Genomic DNA, 14,174 nt, shown 5'->3' with positions numbered 1-14,174 from the left:
GTTGACGTTGTAAGACAGAATCAAACTGGGCAGTACAGGCAAAGTCATGAAATCTATGTTTTTATTTCATGTGCTCTGCTTTCCTTTTTCACAGCCTGCAAGAAGGTACCAACACCTCTGGGGATGAAGAGATTTCAAAGTGGGGAGTGGACTTCCTAATCTTTGCTCAGCTCCCAGGCCCATCCAGGCCAGCACATCCAAGCTGAACTGCCCTGGGATCTTCCTCCTTTAAAGACATGCTGCAGAACTGGGAAGCGCGCTCCAGTAACAAGGGCTCAGCAGTCATGTAGGAGCTGAGCTGAGTGATGTAGCACCAGGGAGGGAGTGCTCCCCATCCCATGGGTGGGTAAGCCACAAAAACACCTCTCACATGTGCACTCAGCAGCTGAATGAACTCAGCCAGCATGCCCCAGGTGGTCACTGCCCTCACACACTGTGCCACTCACATGAGAGAGACAGAACCAGGGGAACCTCCCCATGGCCTCAGGGCCAGCACAGACACCAGTAGCTGTTAGTCCCTCAGAGGCAGCAACACAGGTACAAAGAAATTACTGCTAACAAGCACCATCACACAGCCATTGATCAAAGGTTCACGAAGCAACAAAGCTGGTATCAAATAAAGGGGCCCGATTTGGTACCAACTTTTTTGCTTCAGGAAGCTGCCATTTCAGTATTGGCCTACAACAACTTGCTAAGGTTATTTTATCAGTTATGTAAGTCCCCCTTTGCAGGGTTATGCAGAGAATCATAGAATGGCTTGGTTTGGAAGAGACCTTAAAGATCCTCTAGTTCCAACCGCTCTGCCAGGTCTTGGTTCTGGCTAGGTTACTCAAAGCCTGGTCTAGTGGAAGGTTCCATCTTCTACCTGCTACCTCCAGTCTGCTGTTCATCAGACTGCAAAGTTAATGGTGCTCAGAATTGGGCAGCTATTTTCAGGCAAATGTTTGGTGTATTTTCAAACAGCAGAAGCAGAGCCTTCTGACAGGCTTCTGACAATTCAGAAGGGTTTATTTTGGAAACTTTTGAAGAAGCTTTGAGTCATGGCAACTCACAAGGAGGACTGAACAGTAATTGAAACTGTGGAATATTTTAACATGAGTTTGTTAGCCCCTGAGTGCCTGGTCTAAGGGATAACCTAAATACTGCTTTCTGCTGGAAGTAAAGGCCCCTGGAGATGCTTCATAGAGATTTGATATGGTACTGGGTCAGACTCAGACTTTTGCAATAACCAGACCTGAAGTTTATTAAAATCAAAAGCCCTGCAGTGGATCAACAAATTCTGTCTGAAAATGGACACAAGTCTGCAATGCAGTGATCCCTCCGCATAACCCTGTCAGTTTTCACACATAAGACAGGCAGCTATAACACTAATCTGATAAACCCCAAAAAACGACCCTTATGTTTTCCACGAAATACAATGGCACTAGATAAATAAGACACTACTGGTCTTATTTAGAGTGCTGGCTGGTCCTGTTGCTCAAGAGAACATGCAGCATATGGTGAACTTCAGGCAGACCTCTTGAGGCAATTGGAGTTAATGATAGGACTCTACAGGCTGAAAGGAGCCACCTGGGACACTGGCATGACTTTTGAAAGCCCAGATTTTAAACACATGCCCTGAAGAAGGTCTTAGTATGGTCAAAAGAGTTAACCCTCTGGCACTGCACAGTGGGCAGTGCAGTACATAGGACCTCTCACTAGGAATTCTGAAAGCTTCTGTTACTTCTGACTCCATCACACACTGTGCAACATGGACAGCTCCCTTGTCTCTGTATTTTAACTGCACATCTATAAAATAATGAAAACAGAAACAGCTCAACTTTCAGACTGAATTAATGAAGAACATTACTGCTATTAATAGGTATTAGCTGTGCACATTCAGTAGCTCCAAAGGATGCTGAGCTACTGGATGTGCATGTGCATGTTCTGTTTCACCTCACCCAGGAGCACTTCCTCCCTCTTTTCCCACAGGATAAAAACAGAATACAAGGGACCAACCAAATCTGCAGTTAATATTTATACAGAGCCTAGCACACTTTTGTGAAGACAAAGCCACAACAATTTCCAGGTGAGGGCTACTGTTGCAATCAGTGGGGCACAACAGACAAGTCATAGCCTGGAACAGCCGTTTCTTCTTATGACCATGCGGTCTGTGCCTTCTCAACAGGTTGGTGGCACATCCAGAAGTTTATTTTAAAGGAATTGCTATTTGGAAAGGAAACGAGACCAACCTGAGAAGATGCTGAAGAACAGAGATGGCGTCTGGCTCTTGCAAGCATGCTGCGTTAACATCAGCTAGCTGTGCATTCCCATGCGTCCGTTCCAAACTACGGTGTAAGAACGGAAAACAAATGTTGGGATGAAAACCTCCTGTTAGCAAAGCTGAACAAGAAAAACAATAATTTGCGTCTTTTAAGAAAAACAGATTCTCTGCTCCAGGTGAATGGAACACTGAGACAGACTAGCTGACTTCAGCTCAAGACAAAAAAACCATAAAAATTGTGCTAGACATTCAGTATCAGGAGGATTAGAGATCTGCATGGGCAGCAGGTTCAGAAGCTGATGTTAAAAGGACTAGAGAGGTAGTCAATACCCCACTAACGGTACCTTGGCACCACCAATACCTAGGTGATGAGGGAGTACAAGGGGAACAGACTACAGAAAGGGATCAGGCTTGCACACTCTCCCTGAGCAGCACCTCCTGCTAGCATTGCCTCAGGCAGAATACCAGGGTGGTACAGACCTTTGGCCTGATTCAGGAAGGGGTCTTACATGAAATATATACTGATGTCTGCTTTAAGAATGCTCTGACAGTTCATTATAATTGATAAAAGTGCTCAAACTTGCCTCTTCTGAAGCTCTTTTAAAGAAGTAATTAAACGTGTTAGGTGTTTGACCTGAGTCAACAGGAAGGGATCATCTGCTTTTAACCTTGGTTACAAACAGTGGGAAATAACAGAATGTCAGAAAAAACCAACTAGGTACTGTGGTAGCCAAAAGTTCTGTGATGTGGTATGTTTTACAAGTGTGTGCATTTTGGTTTTTATGTCAGTTTCCCTAATCCTAGGGCTACCATTCCTCATCACTGACACCAACTACAGATAGGCTGCTCCTAGGAGCTGGGAAAGTACGTGGACAGGCAGCTCAGTTCTGCGGAAATGAGGAAGAAAATTCATTTCAATTGGCTTGCTCTTTTGGGAAGTTTCAATTATTCCTATCATAAACTCACACCTCTGCTGAAAAAGTGAACATGTGTCATATTTAAGGAAGGAGTTAACACCACTACTTATCAAAGCAGTAAGTTAATAAGGTTAAAATTCATGTAAAACTGTACTTTTGTTTGTATTTGTACTTGCACAAACACTCACCTATGGAGTCTGGCATGGGTGTACTGCAAGAACACACCTGTATCTCCACGACTTTGAAGAGCTCGATCCCAGCTAAACTGATAATCAGATGAGAGAAGGCCTCGGAAGTCCTGGAACAATAAATCATTGTCACCTAGATAAGGCTCTTCATCTCACATTTTTAACTTTTCACAGAAGATGCAAACAGGTCGTGAGGCAGCTCAGACCCACCTGAATTATCAGTGCAGCAAGACCAACCTTCTCTGCTGTCTCCACAGGGTCCTGTATCTCTTTGGTTGCTGAAGAGAAGCAGAGAAAGAAACAATAGTTAAGTCTGCAGTAGCATAATGACTCCCTTGCTCAGACTTGGAGATGCCAATAAAACAGCAGATCTTCCAAAACCCTAAACAAGCAATGTGGAAATTGTCAGGATGCAGCAACAAGTCCAGAATATAAATCTTTCTTAAAAGCTGAAATACAGCTGGGCTTTTTCCCACTTCCCCTAGTATGTGTAACACAGATATTGAGGTCAGAAGGGTTCATTACAACAGGATAGAGAGACTACTCCGAATTCCTCTTCACAGTTCTGACAGCCAGTCTCTAAGATCAGGAAGAGAATGATCGGCAATTCAGATTTTGTTGGAAAACTGATAAACTACAAGTAATACAGGTGCATAAACAACCAAAAAAAAGTTGCTCCAATGGTTAATGGAGCATTTGGATATACATTCAGGGAGCAGTCACACCATCCACTATAGCAGATACCTAAATTGACTATACTCAGAGAATCTGAACTGAGAGAATTACAGAATGGTTGGGGTTGGAAGGAACCTTTAAAGATCATTCCTGTCCAACTCTGGACTGTGAGGTAGCCAATACCCCACTAATGGTGCCCTGGCACGACCAATACCTAGATGATAAGGGAGTACAAGGGGAACAGACTACAGAAAGGGATCAGGCTTGCACACTCTCCACTCACTCCAGCACAAGAATGTTTCCTTTGCACTCAGCTATGACACTAATATTTAAACTGAAGTTAAAGCTCCAATCCTCTCTGCAGTAAAACTGGTTTGAATCCAGGGCCACCCTTCTATCATTCTGCCTGACCCTCTTCTCCTGGTCTGCTCTACAAGTAGAATTACCTGGATTAAAAAAGCTGAGGAGGCAGAGCAAGGAAGACACACACTATTCAATCGACCGATGGTTGATTCAATCCAGCACCTCACTCCAGAGAGCACAAGAGGGGGCAGCATTTCACTAGGAACTGCTTAAATCTTTACTGCATCAAGAGGAAACAGTCTGTAGAGCCACAGCCCGAAGGCAAACATCCCCTTCAGCACATTCTGCTGCAGAGCAGTGACCTCCTGGGCACTCCGTGAAAAGCCACGAGGCTGGGAGGATGACGAGGCAGTAGCGGAGGGCAAGCTACAGTTATTCTTGCCAGAGAAAATTGTCAGAGTTAAAAATCCTTTGGATGAAATCTGACTGTTCCCTGAACTCCAGCCCCAACCCCACTATGGACTAGTTTGTCCCTCCAGAAAAAAAAAAAAAAAAAGCAACTGTTTTCTCCAAAGACAGGTACTTCCTTCCCTCTGTGAAAGTAGGATGAAATAATTTCACTGAATGTTAGAATTTGCAAATCTGTAATTTAGGGAAGTTCATGGAGTTGCAAAGAATTATTTTAACATTGTTTATATTACTAGAGGTAAGAACTGCACATATCAGGGCCTATCACAGTGATTAGTCTGATTCAGGCAAAAGTGAAGGGTGGAAAAAAATGACACATTTTTGATCAACACAGAACATGAGAAGAAACTAATAAGACCTGAAATAGCTAACTTTTTGCAGAAGTCATGTTTTGTAACATCCTTGAGCGAACTTCATTTAAAACATCTTCCAGGAAAATTACTTCTCCTCTCCGAGTCTTCATCCCTTGAACTAGACCGAAAGACACATGCTGGCACCTGTGTTGAAAAGCAGCAGGACCCAAAATTACATTTCAATCAAGAGAAATGTCTGCAGTGTTTGTTCAGAGCTGGATTCTCTACCAGGAAACAGCAATAACAGCTGAATAAATAACACTCCAACGTAGAAAGCTTGGTGATATAATCATTAACTCTCATTTCAGCAACCAAAGCTCCATATTTATTATATAATGGGAAAATTATGACCAGAATTATGATAACTTGGTCATTTGCATGTTCTCAGGAACCTCTCTTGCTATTACCTTTAGTACAGAGGCCTCAATGCAATAATTTGCAATAAATTGAAGAGAGGCAGGATGTAGACAGATCAAATTACTGTGCCAACACAAATCTGTTAATATAGTTAGAAAGGGAGTCATAATAATTCTACTGTGGGCACATTAAACTAAAAGTATAATTAATCATTGCTAATAATAAAATATTCGTTGCTTCTGCTTATAATAATCCCAAGCATTATTCTGGATCCAGAATCTAAGACAACTTTAGGCACTGTGAAAGGAGGCAGTCTAGTTTTCCAGAAGGCTAAAACCCTATATTTAACCACAAAAGACATGCAGTCTGGCAGAGGAATATGATTTAGTTTGCAGATCCATTACTGACCTTTGCCCAGATTGCTAACAAGATTGGTAACTACAGTGAATAACAGCAGGGATACACTTCCTTGCAATAGATACTTCAAGCCTGAAGCATGATTCAAACTCAGATTCAGATGACTGCTAAAATATAATACTTCAAGAAGTAATAATTTGTGATCACACAATATCCCAGAAGCTATGCCACAAAGTCTCTTAAAGATTGTTTCCCTTTTTCACATTAAGCAGTTATGAAAAATGTGTTAAAATGAGAGACAGGGCTGTTTTTCACATCCTGAACACGCGGCAAGGGCTCCATTCACAAATTAATCAGGGCAGCAGCAATGGGCACACAGAATGAAAAGGTTGGTGCTGAGGACCAAAGGCCCACACTGCACACTATTCTAAGGGTCTGTTTTGTCATTTTTTCCTCCTTATTGAATTATTATTAGTTGGGTCCTACAGGCCAAATGTCTGCTTGCACCCTGGAGTTCATGAGCTGCACACCAGCATCACATCTTGTAGCTTAGCTTCACCCAAAATGCCTACGTGATGTGTGCTATAGCAATGGTGGCAGGTGGACATAATCTCCCCAAAAGAACAGTCCACTGAAATTCAAATGTACAAATTATCCATTCTTAAAAAAACCAATCAACCAAATAAGGTATGTAATATAATTAAGATTCATAAATACATACCTTTCTGCCCAGTCATAACCCATGAGCTTCAGTATTTGGAATAAATGTTGAAAATGATGACTTTGACTTTTGTCTGTCTAAGGAATAGAATTGATGCATATCAGAAAACACTCAAATAGGGATTAGCTTTTCACACAAAAACACACAACACATTTAGGTAGGAAAGTTCACATTCCTACCTAATTGTTTTGACTACACCACTCAGGCTCCATTTTATCCCTCCTTATAAAACACTGCAGAGATAACCAAATAATCACTACTTCCTCATTTGTTTTGTGTTCCAAGACAACGAGTGAGCAGTGAGTGAAGTGCTTATCTGTGTTCCTTCTCAATTCTACCTCTGTATCAAGCACCTGCCTCCCCTTTCAGAGTTCCTCATAAGCTGCTCCACTCCTATCACCTCTCCATGCTGACTCACAAACAAGGCTGATAAATGGATAGCAGTGGCCAGCACTTCAAACTAGGCCTTCCAAGCTCTTTTCCATTCATCATACATATGAGGTTTTATCCTCTGTACCTGTAACAAAGCTAGATCTCTCTCACTAAGTGATTAGCTTTAAGGAAGAAGTTTGCAGTCTGGCAGCATGGATTATGTTCCATTCTTCATAAATAAAAGCAGTTTCATCTCCTGCTTTGAGTGCAACACTCAATGGTATCTTAGCAACTCTTTAATAATATGTCACACATTTTAAAATGTTTTGAATATTTTTCTCATATTACTGCCTTTTTATGAAAAAATGATTTAAAAAAATCTAAATTGGTAAATGCACTGATTTACAGCATTACAACTAGTAAACCAAACTAGTAAACATTAAAATGTTCTCTTTAACAAGTTGATCTGATAAAGATAAGATGATCTTATTAAAATAAGACTCAAGAGTCTCTAAATAATATTCTTGTAACAGGATTAAGATTCTTATATACCTTTGTATTTAATAATTGAAGACTAAAATCATCAGTGTTCTCAATTAAACCCATGAAATCCTCCTGCCTCTGGTAACACTGAGTTAAGTCTTAACTCAGTACACAGTACTGGCACAAAACAGCAGGAAAGCTCAGCAAGGCTGGCAGGTCCCTCAGCAGGTTGTCTGTCCCATAACGTCTCCTAACAGCCTGTCTTATCACCCTCTCATGTTATAACCCACTTTCCCAGTCCTCAGAAAGCCAGAAGTGATAAAAACCCCTCGAGTCGGACATTCAATAGACACATCAACCACATCACAGTCTGGTTTTGTTGCACATCTGTTGGGACTCAGAGTAGGACAAAGAGGGCCAGCCAAGGAAGTAAACAGTTACTGGAGTTCAGCTGTGAGCAGCCAGTCCGCTCAAGACTTGCTTCCACACTCACTCACTCCACCAGCATAATGTTCAGGCAACATCCTAATTTGTGCAAAGTGGAGACCCAACTATTCTTTCTTTCTAATTGTAGTTTCTTCCTTGGTCCCCACTACCTTACGGTATAACAAACACAAATAATTACCTATCCACATGAACTAGACAGGGGACATCCCTGTCTAACTCCTAAAGCATTGCATTTTCACAGCCATACTGCCCTTAGATGTCAATGAACCCAGTATGTTCCAGCAAGCAGAAGCAGAAAAACTCCCACCAACACCAAAGAACTTCCCCAAAAATTAACAGGAAGTCCCTGTTCTATGATGAAATGTAGGAATGGCAGGCTATGCAAAACTTCCTGAAGACTGAAATAAAAGGAGGAATGTCATTTAACTAGAAATTGCACTTTCAACTACCTGTGTATTTAATGTTATGCTTACTGATCTCTCCTTGTCCCCTGAATCTTGTCACATTATACTGACTTCAGAAAAAGCTGTACCAGAGAAAGTACTTGGGCATTACTAAACACATCACAGCAACATGCAGATTTTTGACTTCATATAAAAGAAAACGGTTTACAAAATTATTTTTTTCTAAAGTTGGGAAAAAGAATATTTAAAAGCATCATGTGATATCTCCTTGGTAATACTAGAGCAAAAAAGAGTTTCAGACAAGTGAGGAGGTAATCCAAGTATTCATTATTGACACTACTGGAACTATTAAAAATCAAAATAATCAAACCAAGAAATATAAAAATATTCCCTGACTATAACTGCTTCAGCCAGATTGACTGACGAGAAAATACAATGTCAAACAAAGTAAAAGTTCCTTTGAAACTAATCGCAATGAATTTTTATAATAGAGAATAACTCCAGAGATGATTTTCATAGAATCATAGGAAGGCTTGGGTTGGTAGGGACCTTAAAGATCACCTAATTCCCACCCTCCTGCCATGGCCAGGGACATCTTCCACTAGACCACGTTGCTTAGAGATCCATCCAATCTAGTGTGCATCCACAGCACCTCTGGGCAAGCTGTTCCAGTGCTTCGTCACTGTCACAGTAAAGAATTTTATCTAAAATCTAATCTAAACCTACTCTCTTTTAGTTTAAAGTTATTTTTCAACCATTCTGTGGGTCATGAACTGAAACAGAATGAAGAAACACTGCCACACTGAGGCACAGCTGCTGGGCAGTAAGGGCATCTATTTTACTGCCAAAAATACCATGTGTCTAAGTCAGATTGTGAGCAAGAGGCCCCCCTGGATTACTGGAAAGAGTCAGGCTCAAAAGTGTTCACTGAATCTAGAATTACTTACCACATAAATCATAGTATCACAGCTGTGCTTGTTCATTCGGTCTATAGCAGCCGCAAGATCTCTGAAAGAGATAATAAGAAACTATCTGGAATTTCACTCCAACATACGTCATTATTTGCCTCTCAGAAAAATAATCTACTTTTTATGAAGGTGGGGAGAGGACTGCCTGGTTAGAAGGATCCATGTATGCTATGCATACTTAGCTGATGATACATTTGAAATGTGTTTTTTTTAACCACTAACTACGAAAATTACTGAGGAAACAGTTCTTATGTGCAGAGTAAGTCTGCTCTCTGTCTGCCTACTGGGACATGAGAGAAACAACCCTCTCCTGGAAAACTAACCCAGTGCTTGGCTTTAGGTTTCATGGTACAAAGCTCATCTTCACATACACACACAGCAGTACAGAGGAACAACTTGCTCGAGCCCCTCCCAGGGCTGTCACAGCAGAGCCATAGGCCCCATGTTCCAGTCTGAAACCCTCCTCAGGGGCCACCACAGCAGCTCTCTAGACCACCTGATTGAGGAAGGGTACTGCCTAAGGACATGGGACATGTGGGATGAAGGGGAAAAGCATTTTGCAATTGCCCAAGACTTTGCATGGGATGCTCAGGGGAGGAACCAAGGATGGGAAAAGAAAGGGAGAAGATGATAACAGGGACAGGTGGCTTGTAAGCCAATTGCTGGTTACTATGTTTGCTCAGTTGTGCCCTGAACTTCATCAGCACAATCTCTCCTGTTTCCTCATGAAACTCCATTTCAAACTCTCCCCGGGTGAGGGGGCTCTCTTTTTCTGTATGCATGTGAATTTGGAGGTCTAAGTATCATTATCTGGAGTTGGGGCTACAGCTCATATGGGCTGTGCATCCGTGGTGCCAGCAACTGAAGGGAACTGGGCATAGGTGAAATTAAGTGATAGCAACTGGAGTCTGACCATGGGGCCAAGCTGTCTCTGCCGCCAGGAAGCGGAGTGAGGGCACACACATCGACATGTGACTGAGCAAATATCAAGCTGAATAGCCAGCAAGTAGGAGAAGTAACCTGGGAAGTATCCAGGTAAGTGTGTGCCTTCAAAGAGGAGGCACCCAGAGAAGTCTGTACTGTTGGCATTGGGGGGTCCAGGCCAGCAGCTGGAGAGACCACAGTGGCCAGGGGGCTGACTGAGAGATCTGTCTGGGTACCTGTGTCTCCACGCAGGAGGTAACGGGGCAGAACAAGGACCCAGAGCCAACAGTTGCCTGTCTAAGCTCAGTTACTGGAGGGATTCAATGTGTCTGTGCCAGTAACCAGAGTGGGGCCATGGGCCTTGGGGACGTGCATGCCCAGGTGCCAACAGCTGGGGAGACCTGGGGATCCAGGGACAGCTAATGGGCAGAATCTCAGCTACTGGAGGGATACATACGGTAAATACCTACAATACATATGTATATCACTTGGGTTACTACATAATATATATCACATACTTATGCGTGCATATCTATAGACAAACATATATATCTATTTCTTCACAGTAACAGACCTTCATCCTAATCATCCAGAGGGGAACAAAACACCGAACCTGCTGTCTGAGGGCTGAGTGGTTTTGGCTGGGCCGTGTGTGTGTGTCTGTGCCTAGTCCAAACAGGTGCTCAGCCTTACTGCTGCTTGACCTCTGGGCATGGAGCTGGGGGATCGTTGTCTCTATTTGGCTACAGGATTGAGCAGCTCCTTAATGTGCAGGATTGACTGCAACATCTCTCTAATACCCTTGCCCTGGAAAACTGTACACAGTTTACCCTGAGGGCTAAACCTCTGATTTGTTTGCATTACTGGCACAAAGAAACCGTTAAGGTTTCCATATTAAAATACCCAAGAGGAATTTTAGGATACTGATGATGTGGCAGGAAAACAGCAATAAAATTGATGCTGCAGTGCTGGTGGTCCACTGAGTAAATGAAGGCATGACTTGAGAAGTCATTTTTTTCTGCATCACACTGTCAATAAACATTTTAAGCAAAGGTCTTTCTAAACCCTTCCCTATTTGGCAACTGTTTAGTAGATCAAGAGATCCCAGTTTTGTTTTCAAAGTTAGTAGTTGGAGAAAGTATTATGATCTATGCAAAGAAGGGATTTACTAACAGACTGCTTAAGGGGAGGAAGAGCATTTAAAAGCCATTGTTTTCCGGATCCATTTTTATCCTGACATAGTTAGATTGATAGTTTCAGTTGCAATTACTCGATAGTAAGGGTGTTCCATCCCAGAAACAAAAAGCTTCAAAATCTGTACTATCAGTTACAAATGTACTCATGTACAAAAGATAACTGGCAAAATAAATGGCAGTGAACAGAGATGAGCTTACTTGCCTTGTTATATAAAGAGATGTCCCATCACTACGCATGACAGTGGAAACGCATGAGAGGTCTTTCTTTTCCGAAAGATCAACAATTCCTGTCCCTTTTCTGTAAGTTGAGATAAAATACTGATGTAATTGCAAGCTAATATACAGGTAAGTTCAGATAAGACTGAGGTCAGAACCAAAACGGCCTCTTGCCTCAAACCCCCTCACTGTGGACAGTGAGTCATTCTTTCTCTTTGAGTTACTGTCTCCTTTAAGTATTTTTGAAGACTGTTCCTGTAAGTTTGTTATCACCACTGCTTATGCCAGGGAGCCTGCCTATGTTCTGGTGCATTCTATGATTACAGCTTCCATCCCAGTTCAGCCAGGCACCTGCTTCATCTAAGCAAGGATCTCCTATAACTCTGCTCATTAAATGGCACATGCAGCTACCAAACTAATTAACAGCCTAAAAGGCTGTTGATGAGTTGAACACCATCACTGTACTTAATTTGTCACGGCCAAATTTCTGTACTAGTCACAGAAAGGCAAACTTAATTTTTAACTGTGAGTGCACAAATCCTCTCGGTCTTCTACTAGGACAGCTACCAAGACCATTTAAAGCAAACTCTTCGCCTTAGATTATGTACAAACCTCACTCATCATATCTTGTTTGAAATGCAACTGAGATGTTAAGTAAATTACACCAACAGACTGAGTAATGAGTTCATACGTTGTTTTTTGAAGAAGTCCTTTATCTTCCAACATCTTTAGAACTTCCTGGGCCTTCTCTCGGTAATGTGACTCTCCAGAATATTCATCAAAGTGCACTCCCAGACGCTGAAAAATTCCAAGAATATCAAAGAAGGGTAACATTGTTAAGGTTGAGGTTAATCATTTCCTCAAATTAAGTCAGATGATAGGTCTGTGTCACATGTCAGATAGAGTGCAAAGATTACTTCATTGTTAAGAGGAAAGGATGTTTGGATTTTGATTTAATTGATTTCTGCATTACAATTAATCTCCCTAAATTGAATACAGTCTGGGTATAATGTTCATGAGAAATTAGGCATACACTGCTTAAAGCAACTAGTGCAAAAATCCTGAGGCAGGTCTTTAACTTGCTGTGCTGGAGCTGAAAACTATGGACTGCAGAAGTGGTACTTGGACATGAAACCAACTCTATTTGCAAAGGAAAATGAAAGAAATTTAAAAAGGCAGAAGCTGCCCACAAACATTGCTGAGCATACAGAAGTCATCATTACTATGAAGCCTGAGGGCACACCCAGGAAAGACAGGATGACCTTAAGTGTCAAAAGTGGTCAGTCGCTGAGCTCAATACTTATTAGTTTGAATGAAACTGGGCAATCCAGCTGTATCAGTCATCCTGTGATCAATGATGAGTGACCATCAGGACTTCAGCTGCATACACAGCCCAATACTTATTTACCCTTACAGGTGAGCTTTCCACTAAAATTATCAAGTGTCTCACTTAGGAGATCTTAACTTAAAATACTTGGCTTGACTCCACAGATATGTTTCAGGGAAGAAATTAAAGCACACCCAGGTTATCTGGACTGCTGAGGAAAGGGCAGGCAACTTCTGTTTTTAACTTTGCAATCAAGAATGAAACAAAATGTGATCAATTTATATAAATACAACAAGAGGAATGAGACAGAAAAGTCACTCCTGTTCCCCAAATTTCTATGATTAATTTTGCTGTAGTGGTACAAATATGTCCCACAAAACAGTAGACACTGGCTCCCTTCATGAGATCACCTTCTGCAACACGTGGCTGTACATTAGCTCATCTCAGCCTGTAGGGAACTCATGCACTGATTACCATTGCAAACTCCTGCTGCTATAATTTCTTACACCTGATTTAACATGCAACATATACATCAGATCAGAAATGTGAAATCTCCTAATAAAATTTATTACATGGAAACTGTTAAATTCAGAAGGTTGTTGCCGGCTTCAAAGATAAAGCAAAAGTGAACAATATTTATCCAACACTGATTTGCCTTGCTGCTTAGCACCACACTCCTAGCTTCAGGACTTCTGAGAATGGAGAATTAGACTAAAGGCCAATTACCTGGACACCATTAAATAAAAAGTATCTAGGATGTCAGCTTGAATGTAGATCAACTACTGTGCTTTTTCCAAACAGAATGGGGCATTACCTGGCTTACCAAGAAAAAGCTTCCCCACAACACACTTAAGGTTATGGGAAAGGCAATGAATTGACAACATTAGAGCAATCTCTGTTCCTAAGTGAGTTCACTGCTTGCCAGTCTCCTGGATGAAAAGGTACTGTGCACTGTCAATTATACTGATGAAGCAAAAGAGAAAAAGAGACCATTTAACCAAGAACACAGAGAAAGCAGTGGATGATTTGTACCTTATAAATCCGGATGTATTCCTCAATACTGAAGTCTCTAAATTGCTTCCAAAGTGACAATGTCTGCTCATCATGTTCCTCCAGTTTTCTAAAGAAATCCTTTGCCAGCTTTTTTGTGTTTTCATCTTCTGCTGCTTTGTTAATCTGCACATACACCTGAAATATGACACTGACAATGTTGAAGTAATATAATTCTCCCCTCT

General features: G+C 41.6%; 1 protein-coding gene across 3 annotated transcripts in view; it reads right to left on the bottom strand.

Moving 5' to 3' along the window:
* The window catches only part of RARS2 (arginyl-tRNA synthetase 2, mitochondrial), a 37,032-nt gene that overhangs the window by 3,073 nt on the left and 19,785 nt on the right, over window positions 1-14,174 (bottom strand). For all 3 annotated transcript variants that reach the window (XM_050316635.1, XM_050316636.1, XM_050316637.1), the window contains 9 exons: window positions 13,972-14,127; window positions 12,304-12,410; window positions 11,599-11,694; window positions 9,256-9,316; window positions 6,603-6,679; window positions 5,187-5,311; window positions 3,579-3,646; window positions 3,369-3,478; window positions 2,232-2,327 (listed from right to left, as the gene is read on the bottom strand). In XM_050316635.1, coding sequence (XP_050172592.1) covers window positions 2,232-2,327; window positions 3,369-3,478; window positions 3,579-3,646; window positions 5,187-5,311; window positions 6,603-6,679; window positions 9,256-9,316; window positions 11,599-11,694; window positions 12,304-12,410; window positions 13,972-14,127 — 896 coding nt within the window. The remainder of the gene's footprint in view (window positions 1-2,231; window positions 2,328-3,368; window positions 3,479-3,578; window positions 3,647-5,186; window positions 5,312-6,602; window positions 6,680-9,255; window positions 9,317-11,598; window positions 11,695-12,303; window positions 12,411-13,971; window positions 14,128-14,174) is intronic.

The sequence above is a fragment of the Myiozetetes cayanensis genome, unplaced genomic scaffold (genome assembly GCF_022539395.1).
Source record: "Myiozetetes cayanensis isolate MyiCay16 unplaced genomic scaffold, myiCay2020 scf2-11, whole genome shotgun sequence".
Classification (NCBI taxonomy): domain Eukaryota; kingdom Metazoa; phylum Chordata; class Aves; order Passeriformes; family Tyrannidae; genus Myiozetetes; species Myiozetetes cayanensis.
The sequence above is the reverse complement of the archived record's forward strand: the minus strand, read 5'-3'. Positions and strand labels throughout refer to the sequence as shown.